The 12,679-nt window shown below is 34.0% G+C and overlaps 1 protein-coding gene across 10 annotated transcripts in view; it reads right to left on the minus strand.

Moving 5' to 3' along the window:
- Positions 1-1,575: 1,575 nt before the first annotated feature.
- Positions 1,576-12,679, minus strand: part of LOC108030804 (B-cell receptor CD22) — an 87,725-nt gene continuing 76,621 nt past the window's right edge. For 2 of the 10 annotated variants that reach the window (XM_044095392.2, XM_044095393.2), the window contains 2 exons: positions 9,768-9,862; positions 1,576-1,894 (listed from right to left, as the gene is read on the minus strand). In XM_044095392.2, coding sequence (XP_043951327.1) covers positions 1,748-1,894; positions 9,768-9,862 — 242 coding nt within the window. In that variant the 3' untranslated portion in view covers positions 1,576-1,747. Of the gene's footprint in view, positions 1,895-2,121; positions 2,238-4,719; positions 5,657-7,290; positions 8,671-9,767; positions 9,863-12,071; positions 12,432-12,679 lie in introns of those variants that run through there. The other 8 variants (XM_050886586.1, XR_007763785.1, XM_050886584.1 and 5 more) reach the window with 8 other exon arrangements.

Here is a 12,679-nt window from a genome sequence, read left to right on the forward strand (position 1 = left end):
CCAATGATAAGTGTTCCGACGCCTAAAGAAAGAAAGCCTGAGACTGAATCCGGAAATTTTTTAAAAAGGAACGGTAGTTCTTTTCCAGTTTTCCTGGGACTTTGAGAGACTAGCGATGGAAGAGGATCAGATTCGGAAAAAGTAGCCGCCATCGCTGAAATGGAACCACCCTCGATCGTCGAAGAACTCCGAAAAACCTGGAGTAACGTCGTGTACCGCTGATCCATGCCACATTTTTCCAGAATTGTCCGGAGGCGATGGCTTTAATAGCTTCAGGAGGTTACAGCTGGATCGATGACATGTGCGAAAAAATAAAGACCCAGCCGCAGAAATACCCGGACTACGGAAAACAGAGTTGTTGGAAAACCACGGCGCACCAACGGCGCGACACATATGAGGGGTGGAAACGGACCGAGAGGAAGAGCGATATATCACAAAGAGAAAAGACGTGCTTGTATTCGTCACCCGAAGAAAGGGGGAATGTGAAGACTTAAGTAACTCCAAACAAATAAAAACAAAGATCGGCTGTAGGAGGCCTGCCAGTTGCTGAATACACATACGTATATTCATATACGTATACATAAGGAATACTTCTGCGCTCCCGCATCTTCGTTTGAGTCTGAAAGAGTTTTCAATCAAGCTGTACAACTTGTAACTAAAGGTCGCACGCGGCTATAATCGACCATTGTCGATAAGCTCCTTTTTTTAAACAAAATCAAACATGTAAATAGTATGTAAATATATATAGCAAAGTTAGGGATAGTAAAGTCAGGATAGGATCAAGTATTTTTTCTTTGGACCATGTATATAATAAACAATGATATTAAATTTGTTTTATATTTAGTTTAGTTTTTATTTACAAAGTAAGGATAGTATAATATACTATCGAATTGGACAATTCATATAATGAACAATTTTATTTTGTCCTGTTTTTTCGTCTTTATTTTAAAAAATAATAATAAAATTGATCATTTTTTTGATGAAAATTACATTTTTATTTTTAAACATTACAAATTAAAATAAAGTTGAAATACACTAAACAAAAACTGCTTAATGTTTTATTTAAATCATCGATGAAACATCGAAAACCTCGATGTCCGTCAATATCCTTGTTTCTCCACCTCTAGTGTCGGCGCACTATGAGCAAAAAGATAACGGAAGAAGACTCTAGTGTAGGACCGTGGGCAAATGGTGAAAAGTGGAACGTTAAAACCGCAGGCTTTGGACCTTAAAGTGGTGTCGCGCGAAGGGATCGAAAGTCAGAGTTAAACAATAATGTAAAAATAAGGACAAGCGGTTGATCGATTGTGAGTTGTGGCGATGTCCTGGAGAAATTTAACAATCCAACACCTCAAGAGCCAGAGCCCGCAAAACATCCGGCCTGCAGCAGAGCAGGAAACATCGAGTCGAGTCCGCGATAAGGAGCAAGCATCCCAAGACACAGGGAGGAGTCAGCGACCACCAATTCAGCGCTCCAAGGGCAGCTTTGTGGGGACAAACCCACAACCTACTGAGCTAGCCGCACGACTCTGTGGGTAACAGACTTTTCTTTTATCTTTTATTTCTTTGAGAAGGTTTTATGTAAGGATCTCCTGGTTTGAACGTTTATTAAAACTTTTATTGGTATTCACCATTGCAAATATAGCATTATTATAAAAAAACACATGTAAAATAACAATTTTAAAAACTTAAGATCCTATAATTTTAGTTCTTTAAAAAAATGCACTGTGAGAGCTTTAGACATTATTTATTTTGGTTCATCAAGAGCTCCCGACTTTTTGTTTTTTTTTACTTGGGTGTATAACGAAGCCGCCTTGTAATTGATAGGTCCATAATGTTGACTTTCCAGATCGGCATAAATAAATTCATCTTCAAAGCTGTTGGCATTTAAGGGCTGTGTGTGTGAATATGGAAAAAAAGAGCCATTAGAATGACTTAAGAAATCTTTTTGATAATCCGTGGTAATGCTAAGCTAGTCATGCAAATTAAAGAGAAAAGCCCTGGTTTTAATTTATCAGTCAAGGCAAAACCCTCAGTCGGATACAGAACAAATTTATAGCATATAATAAGCAAAAAAAAATTAAATATTAAACAACAAATTAACAAGAATGATAAAATTACCTTTTTTCTAGTGGGATAAAATATTTGATCTCTTTTTAAAGGAAATTTAGTCAAATAAAAATTTAGAATATATATGTATTGCTGCTTTTATAAGGATCCTCAAAGTCGAAAAGGTGCTAAAAAATTACAATTGATTTTGTTTAGGTCAAGTGAAATAACTTATTTGTAAATAATAAAACCATGTATGTATGAGTAAAAAAAAGACTCGTGTGCCGCCAAAAAAGTGTTTGAGTTTTTATACCCTTGCAGAGGGTATAATGATTTCAGTGAACAGTTTGCAACACAGTGAAGAAAACGTTTCCGACCCCATAAAGTATATATATTCTTGATCAGCGTCGCTGGACGAGTCGATCTAGCCATGTCCGTCTGTCTGTCCGTTTTTATGCAAACTAGTCTCTCAGTTTTGAAGTTATCTTGTAACTGCAAGGGTATACAAACTTCGGGTTGCCGAAGTTAACTTCCTTTCTTGTTTTCTTATAAAACGTTAAAGTTATATTTCTTTTGCCTTTGCTTACTAAAGTATTTACTTTGATAATATTTTAACTAATATAAATGTGTACATTGGCCGAGTCAATTGGTCTATTACGGGGAATTTAATCACAAAAGGGGCGAAATTGCTGAGCAAACTTATCGTCTGAAACAACCCCTTCCACCAAACTGGAATGAAAAATACTAATCTTTTGGGCAAAACATCATAGTAGTCAACATAGATATGTAAGTGAGTTTCAACTAAGAAGGAACGCTATATTCGAGTGCGTCGACTAGCAGATACCCGTCACTTATCTTACGGGAGCAGCTCAGCAAAAATGGAAATGTGGGTGGCAGACACATTTAGCTGTTTTGGCCATTTGTGTCCGCGGGAATCTTAAATTTGGAGGCAAACGTAGCTATCGTAGTTTTGCGCTAATTGTGGGCGTTAGAGTGTGCTTAGCACCCTGCTATAAAAGTAATGGACAAGTTCACATAGCCTATAGCGCCTGACTTTCTGCAAGTGGTTTGCAATCTTGCTTGCACTTGCTACTATTCCCTATTGCTTTTTAATTACTAGACTGGTTTGAGTTAATTTTGGTTAAAAACAAAATCTAATTAAAAAATGCTTCCTCCTACGTGTTACAAAATTTCCCACAAATCCAGCATACTCCTTTAAATCTACAAGTATTAACATGTGTAGATATTATTGGTATATTTAGTTTATAATTAAAATTTTTCGGATTTTAACTCAAATTGTACCCCTAGGTATATCCCTTAGCAGGAAGAAACGGCAAAAGGTTAAAACATTGACTAATTGATAACAAAAACTTTCCGAAAAAGTTCCGAAAAATTAAACGCAGAAGTGAAGTGAAAGCCGGAGCATGCTTGCATATTGTTTTCTCTATTAAATTGAAATGTAATATTACCTTAGTATTTTTATAATTTTTCTTTTTTTTTAAAGTGGGAAATTTTGTGTATACATTGTTCATATAAAAAGGACCCACCAAAAAGAGCCCCAAAATTCGAGAAAAAAATCATCGGTGGATGATTTTTAAAGAATTTACTTCCAAAAAGAACTTGTTAGCCTTGGTTCTCCTGTAATTGATTTTTAAAGTACCCAGTTTTGCTTTATTAAACAAAGGTGTTTTTCTCATATTTTAAATTAAAGTATTTTAATGAGTTCCTATAAAATTAATTGATTTTTTATATTTTTTTTCCTATAATCCTAATTACCGTTGTAAATGAATTCCTGTAAAAATCATGTATGATCTTTTTTTTCATTTTTATATAATTTGTTTGCGAATTTCGGGTTTGAAACCCGTAATCTGGGGTATTACTAAAATACGGCTTGCCGACTTTTATAGATCATCAGGCTCACTTAAGGTTTAATCATAAGTGTCTAAAATTTTCTATTTTCTTTATTTTACAGCAAACATAGAAAACGTTTGCGTATATTACATAACCAAGATAAAAATAACACGCTTATCTTTCAGAAAATCGTATATTATCCGGACTTAATATTTTTAACATTGGCTGGTTATTTGGTGTGAAATGTGAAAAGGAAAAATAACAACATTGTGAATATTCTACTTATTTCATATAAAATGTCAATGTGGATATGTCGTAATCGGCTAGAAAACATCAGTCGGTTATATCAATTAAATTCTAAATAGTCGAATGCCTCGACTACATAAAATCTAAAGCCCGTTACTCTGTTATTTAAAACTATAAGTATTTAAAAAATAAATGCATTTCAATTAAAGCGGTACCAAAAAGTTCCTGTAATTTTTAAGAAATTTGGTATTCTTTTTAATCGAATTCGAGTATTAAAACTATTGTAAAAACTCAGCTGAAAAAAATACCTGCACGCCTTAAACCAAATTTATATTTTTTATAGTTCCCGAGATCTTACCGTTCATCCGGAAAGATATACAACTTTCAAACATTTCAAAAAAATAAGGCTCCCACTCTAAGAGTAACAGGCATAAACATTTCAACTAAAATGTGTCAAACATTCTTTAATATTGTTCGACCGACCATATTACAATTGGGATTTGCTTTCTAATAAACAGTTTTTACACATTTATTGTTTTATTAAGTACTAACTATATTTATTATAAAATACCTTGTCTGCGTCACTTAGGCTTGTTTTACTGGATTTAATTTTATATCTAAATATGAACTTCACAACTGTTTTGATATAAAGTATGCCAGAGCACCTGCATCGTTTTAAATAGCTTTCGATGTAATGTAGCTTGAAGGAGGGACACTTCTACAATTGTCCGAGGTGGGATTGTATTCATTCCATACATTCTTCTTCACAGAAACTGTATCCAAGATCTTCATCATCTTCTGCGGCTTTCATATGTCCGCATTCATTTTTCGAAACAAGAAAGTCATTTTGATTGTGAAACGTGGTATGCTGCTCTGTCGAAGCTGTCAATGTAGATATTGGTGAAATAGGCTTAAAGGCGTGTTGTTCACTTAACTCCAGCGGACCAATTGCAAAAGGTACCTCTTCTTGCTTGAGCTTAGCTCTTTCTCTCAGCTGGAGTTGCAGTAGCTCCCGCAGCTCCTCTAGCTTGCCATTGGCTGTCTGTGTGCTTTGGAAATGAAAGGTGTGATGTTTACGCAATGGTAGTCGTATAGGACGTCGAGCCATTACGCAATCATATTTCCCACAATCCGGAGAACCTTTTACGACGTTTGAAGAAATCCCGGGCACAGTTAACACTTGTTGATCGGCATGACTTCCGATCTTTCTGCTGGGAGTTTTACTTGCATGGCTGATAATTTCCATTTGCTCTGCTGAAGCTGTTTCTGAATCACCTGATTCAAATTTGGGGCCAGCACTGTGAATTTTATGGGCATCTGAACGGAAGCCTTGCTTTTCTCTGGAGCGATCACAATTGTTGCTGGGGCCTGCATATTGATGCTTTTGGATATGTTCATACGGGTTACTGATGGTTTTCCGTCGCAGCTTCCTGTTGTGGTTTTTACCGCTGACAGCGGTATTGTTTCCATATTTGACTAGAAATGGATTAATAGCCAACAATTGTTTTTTCTGCCGTTAGTATAATTGGGAAGTTGTTAAAATTCATGCATCAAAAATTCATGCATCACGTCGTGTTTATTCCATAAGTAATAAATGTCATGTAAGTAAATAAAGAGAAAAATAATAATCAAAACAAGAATTGTATACAAATATATACCTAGTGCATATATTTTCTCACATTTATACCCTAGATACCCGTTACTCAGCCAGACGGACTGCAAGAAGGATAAAGAAATGTTTAAAGAAATCTGAATTTTTGACTAGCACACCTAAAGCAACATTGAGCAACAGAGCCTTTAGGAAATTATTGATTATATATTGTTCTTTCTTTTAAATGATTTTAATCATATTGGCATGTAGATGGGTATTGACAATAAGAACACAACCTCATTGACATTTTTGTAAAATAATACAATTACGCAATAATTTCCGTTTCCCCCTTATTTCTGAAAAATCCACGGGTCTCCCTTTTGAACCACGCTATTATTTTTCGTCCAAGCGTTTGTTCCTCTGATTTTTTTTGAATTTTTCTTAACATTTTAAAATGTACAACTCAACAAAGATTGCGAAATTACGTGTTTATCGTAAATCTGTATCTTTTTTTTAAAGATATTTAGGGACTAGCTAGCTGTGCACATTACCTGGAGTAATTGTATTGAAATAGAGTATTCAAAGATTCTACACATAATTATAAAGGTAATTCCTTTAAATTTATTATTATTTAAACTAAGAAAAAAATTATTGTTCGTGTTTCCTTTGGAAATGGCTATTACTAAATTTCTCATGTCAACTGAGCTTTCAGTGCAGTCAGACCTTTACCAGGTTGGGTCTGCGCAACTGATTTTAATTTTTTAAAACGTCTTCTTTATTTATTTATATCAAAACCAGCCGGATTAGATAACTATGTGTTATAGCTCCCATAGAAATAATGAGGAAGATAATTAAAGAAATTATATCTTTGGTATTTTTTAACATATAAAAATGCGTAATAACGATTTTGAATTTGTTCAGAATATTGAATTAAATTTGGAAAAATACGGACGGCTTGTGTGCTACTATTGAGAATATTATTTTTTATATTTTTATGAATTTCGAATTCAATTTAATAAAAATCGGACGATTCTAACATAGCTGTCAACAAATGGGTTAATTTTAAAAAAAAATTTTCTTTGTTGTTTAAATGTTACTGAAGCTATTAACAAGTTAACTTCCTTTCTTTTTTACCATTCTTGATAGACTTAAATAAATATTTCACGAATTACATCATCAAACAAATTCAAATTGTGTTTCAATAAAAAGTGTTCGGGCTGTAAAATAAAGACTCATACGGGTATCCATCTTTCATTTGCTTACTTTAGCCGAATAAAGGGTATCTGATAGTCTAGGCACGCAACTTAGCGTGAAGTAAGCTATGACTCGACGTGGACTTATTATATTTAAATAACGTTGCGCTTTTACATATCCCGTACAATTTTACTATAGCCAAAAGTTTGAGAGTTGCAACTATATTTTGTTACTGGCAAAACAAAAATAAATTCGAATATTAACAAAATACTGGGAACAAGTTTGGGATAAAAGTGTTACTATATAGGAAAAACATACTTATTTAATCGATTCATTTTGTCGTTCTATTAAATACGAACCTTGTTTGGTGTTTGAACGCTGGAGGATACCGAATTCAAATAATCAAAATGTGAGTGCTGCACAAGGGGAGCAGTAGTAGTCCAGTCCTTGTACTGAGTTGATGGTGGCTGATGACGGTTGCATTGCGATGAGGCAGCAGGCTTTTTACAGTGCGAAAGCGATGTTAAATTATTAACTAACAGTACCCCGCCTTCAGAAATTTTATTTTCAGAGGACAATACGTTAGACGAATCAATGTGTGTCAATACACTTTTTGGAGCTTCCACCTTTTTATGAACATGATTTTGTATTAAAGGGTTCCCAGATCCTTTTTTGGGTTTTGATGGTCTCATTTGTGATAAGGCTATGGGGAATTGGGACTCGTAAGAGCTATTGGATATACCGGAGTCACTGCGATAAATGCTGTTGCGCTCAGCCTCCATAAGCTCTAGATCAGCAGCAATCTCGTCGTTCTTTTTTTCCTGGCTGTGGTGATGGCGGTGGTGACGCTTCTTTATTATATCATTGCCTATGTGAGGGTGCAGCTGAACAGACGCCAAGGTTTGATGAGAACGGAGAATGTCGTTGCTATCTACTTTTACTGATTCTGTACTTTGATCGCCTTTGTCGTCAACGACCCTATTCTCGTTAGCCGGCAGATCAGAGAAGTGCGTGGGCTGCGTACTCGGTTCAATATGGCTTTTACTTTTGCAAGCTAAGGAATTATGCCTCTTGCATGTTGATGAAAGGCGAACGTCAATAGCGGAGTGTATAGGTGATGTCATGGAATCTGATGATGAGTTTTTATTATATGACTGATTTTTAGGTTTGTGTCCGTATGGGAACTTTAGCGAATAAAACTTTTTCTCCAACTCCTGTGCGTTTCTTCCTTGTTTTTCACGCGGCACGCTTGCGGACAGGTCCTCTCCCATTTTATCGTATTTCTTAAAGTTGGTAGCAGCCAGAAAGGGGTTAGTGTCAATAGGTAGTGGTCGGTTTGTTCCGGTGTAACTGGGGAGATAATCCTGATCTGGGGCATTGTTTGTCTGAACGTTGGACAAGGAACTTATGCTTATCTTCTGATCCTTTGCTGCTGGAAACAGCATCAGCTGGGGCTGATATTGATGGTAATTCTCAACGTAACTTTTAGGGAAGCAATTGCTTAAGTTATGCTGAACTTGTCGATTGGAATCTAATTCAGTTACGCATTTATTATGTTGATCGTTTGATAATGTGCGGTAAATTTTTTGTTCCTGGTATAGATTTGGATGTTGGGAAGTCTGACGATCTTGATGATGGTAGATCGATTCCTGATTTATGTTCCCATTGGGTCCCTTGATATACTGAGTTCCATGTTCCGTATTTGCATTGTTTTTAAAATTTGTATGGGTAGTAGAACACTGGGATATAAATCCATTGCAGAAGCAACATGAGTTAGTTTGGGAAAGCACACGAGAAAACAGAATAACATACAAATCGAAATTAGTTTGATTGTAAGCTTGTCAGTAATATGTTGATATTAGTTAAAATAGATTTATCAAAAATAAACCAATTTGAACATTTTGTTTACAATTTTGAAGTAATTGCTAGCGAACAACAATAAAAATCTAGATAATGTATTAACATACACACTTATTTTGGTCTTAGCCTAAATAATAATATTGTTTAAACTAAAAAAGTCGCAATTGTTTAGAATAATAAAACAAATACAGAAATTAACTAACTATAGAAATACTTTTTGCTTACTTATAAAAAAAAAAATTGAAAACAATTTTTTGGCGGCAGGACTTATAATTTTGTATTACATTTTAAATGGTGTTTCAAAAAAACTAACGAAATATGCAATAGTGTAATCAAAATTAAGTATGAACCCCAATGCTCTATTTTCAAAGCAATGAAACCTTATTAAATATATAATGAAGTTGGTTATTAAAAGAAAATTGCAATGCATAATGAAAACAAAAACATAACAACTCAAAAACGAATGCTATAGTCGAGGGCTTCGACTGCAAGATACCTGTTACTCTGTTAAATAAATTCTAAATAAACATTCCTTCAAATTAAGATTTAGAATTTAGTCAAGATTACTGAACGCGTTAATTTGTTTTATAATACACTTTTTAATATCATGTAAATCAATGATTTAATTAAAATTTTTTTATATTGATCGAATTTTTTATACAGACAAAAAATAGACGGACGTTGCTCAAGGGGATAAATTTGCTCTTTAGGTCCGTGTTAGTCCTATAGAACTAAACAGTACTACATTACTTAAATTCAAAGAGAGTTCATTCATATGAAAGTCGTATCTTAAAAATTTCCAAAATCCCTGGCTACGCCGTTGACATGGTTTCTTTCAACAAACTAAAACTTTTCAACTCTACGAGTAACGCATATAGGTTTTTAATATATAAGTGTAGTTTTGTTTTTGTGTAAGTCTATTAATGTATTACATTTTTATGCTATGTAAGAAAGATCATAAATATTTTAATTATACCTTATTAGGTGCCGTTTGCAGACCATGAAATGGAAGATTCTCATACTCGCCAGGTTCCGTCAATGGTTCCCCCAGTGAAGACGACTTATCGTGTACTAGAGGCAATATGGTACGGATTTGTTGGTTTTTAAAATATTTTTCAAAGTATTTTTTTTGATTTTGTATTGGAAACAAACGAGAGAAAAAATAAACCAAATAATTAGAATCAAATGTATTAATAACTTTTTTTTAATTTTTACAACATAATTCTAAAATATATCTTTCATCGATACTTATTATTATTACTATTTTTACACACGAATTGATTTGGAAGCAAAGCAGTGCTATTATATTTAATATTGTGTGTACATGCTAGCAACACCAAAAAATAAGCAAGTTATAAAAGATTAAATGATTGATAGATTCAGTTAATGATATGATCGCTAAATTCAATGCCTATAGCTAAAAACTTACGATTGACTTAATTTTACGACCATTTTTTTTTTAAACTTATCTTACTCAGATATGTGAGCAAAAGAAGAGATATACAAGCTGCAAATCGAGATTGTAAAACGCCACCTACACGTGATTGTAATATACTATAATGTGGGCGGCAGACACGTCGGCATGGTTGAGGGTTAATTGATAGGTATTGACAATTCCAAAAGAATGAAGTTTTCCCAATATTTGTATGTCTATTGCAGGTAGTACATAAGTTGGAACGAGCCGGATCAAACATATATAACTTCTATAAGATTGATCAAAATAAATATTTAAAAAAAAAAATGATATGGAATTATATTTTCTACTCGTGGGAATACGACGACCAAATCATATATCTTCCATATGAACGATCCGATAATTTAAATCAAAATAACCATTAACTTTTTCACCAAACATATACAATGGTAAATTAAAATGGGACTTTATCTTAATATTTGTGTAATTAGTCTTTAGTGATCTAAAAATCGTAAAGCTCTCAACTATATAGAAATTTCGGCTTCCCGGCATCTTATTGTACATGTTTATCAGTGTAATTAGAGCCGATACTGTTAGAGTAACGTATGGGGAAAAGTATGTTACGACCTGTTAGGTAGTGACTAAGGCAAGGGAGCATTATGAACCATTATGGACTTCTTGACTTAATAAATAATACTTTAAATTTAATCTCAGCGATATTGTTTTTCCCTTCGACGAAATTGTGGACCATTGTTTTTGTTTTTAATGTTTCCTTTTCCATCAACTTTAAGTGACGCGCTTAAAATAAGCGTAAAGTAAGCGCAAGCTTCCGAAACTCGCTTGTACAAAGCCTGAAAATTTTTTATCACACCGGGATTTGAGAGAAAAACAAGGAAGAACGCTATAGTCGAGTGCCTCGACTACGGATACCCGTTACTCAGCTTAAGGGAGCAAAAGGGAAATAGAGATATATAAGCAGCAAAGCGATATTCTATGGCGCCACCTATCGGCTATTTAAGTAGATGTTATAAAGTATATATATTCTTGATCAGCGTCACAAGACGAGTCGGTCTAGCCATGTCCGTCTGTCTGTCCGTCCGTTTCTACGCAAACTAGTCTCTCAGTTTTAAAGTTTATCGGGCTGAAACTTTCCAAAAAAACTTCTGTTCTGAGTTTCGAATTAAAATTTATAAAAATTGGACGACTATATCATATAGCTGTCATAGCTATAACGATCGGATAATTGGTGGGAAATAATGTGAAACAAATTATAGCTTTGGGGCTTTTTGACATATTATCTTATAATATTGGGAATATAAATTTCTATATTTTTAAGAATTTCGAATTCAATTTAAAAAAATTATTGATTAATTTTTATAACTGCAAGGGTATACAAACTTCGGCTTGCCGAAGTTAACTTCCTTTCTTGTTTATATATGATTTTGACAATAATTATCCGATGGTTTCTAAGATAAAGTCATCCGATCGAAATGACCGTTATTTAAAGGTCATATATAAGTTCTATGAGAGAAATATTCCCTACGTTCTTACTCTTCGAACATATTCTGAGATTCTCAAATGACGAGGTGTGACAATGACATGGGACTGGTGGTTTACAAACAAAACTGAGTTTGGGAAATTTTGGTCTTAACTTGAAAGTTTTTATAGTTCGAGTTCAAAATATAGGTTTTATTTTTCAATCAGAAAAAAATTAAATAGTATGCGGTTTTTGACAAGCTTTAAATAATTGATCAATATTTTTAGAAAAGAATTTAAAACATAATAATCATTATTTTTTTAAAATTAAATAAAACTTGAAAGATAACCATTAAGTCCCCGACATAAAAATTCAAAAAATAATCTTACTTTCAACATGTTTAAGTTTATTGGATTGGGGCAACGTTGAATCGGGGGAACAGCTCCAGTTGACTGCATTTTGCCTATTCCCTTTTTGATATGTTGGATCCGTATTGCACCGATTGTGACAATGTCGCAAAGGGCTTAATCTCGTGCTGCATGAGGCGACATTACACGTAAAGTCTTCTACCTTCTTGGAAAAATGTGTTTTTTTTGTAACTTTTTCAGCTGCATCCTTGTTTAATAAGCGCACTTTAAGTGTCAAAGGAGAATGTGATTTACTAATACTGGGTTCATTGGATAAAGAAGATTCTCCAATTGTTGGGTTTGTCGTTCCATGAATCGGCTCTTTGGCCTTTTTGTAGGTTACTATATTTTGTTGATTGATGCAAATAATTAAGTAACAGAATAAAGATGTAACAAAAAAACGTAATAGTCGAGGCCATCGACTATTGAATACCTGTTACTCGGCAAAGAGAATTGCGATGGAAATGGAGATATGCAGCAAAGCAACTGCTTACAATTGCACACACCGCATCGGCACCATCGTTGATTTCTTTTTCGTTTATGAATTATTAATGAAAAGGCCGATTTCGATAATTTTTGCTAAACAGAAA

This window comes from Drosophila biarmipes, chromosome 3L (assembly GCF_025231255.1).
Source record: "Drosophila biarmipes strain raj3 chromosome 3L, RU_DBia_V1.1, whole genome shotgun sequence".
Classification (NCBI taxonomy): Eukaryota; Metazoa; Arthropoda; class Insecta; order Diptera; family Drosophilidae; genus Drosophila; species Drosophila biarmipes.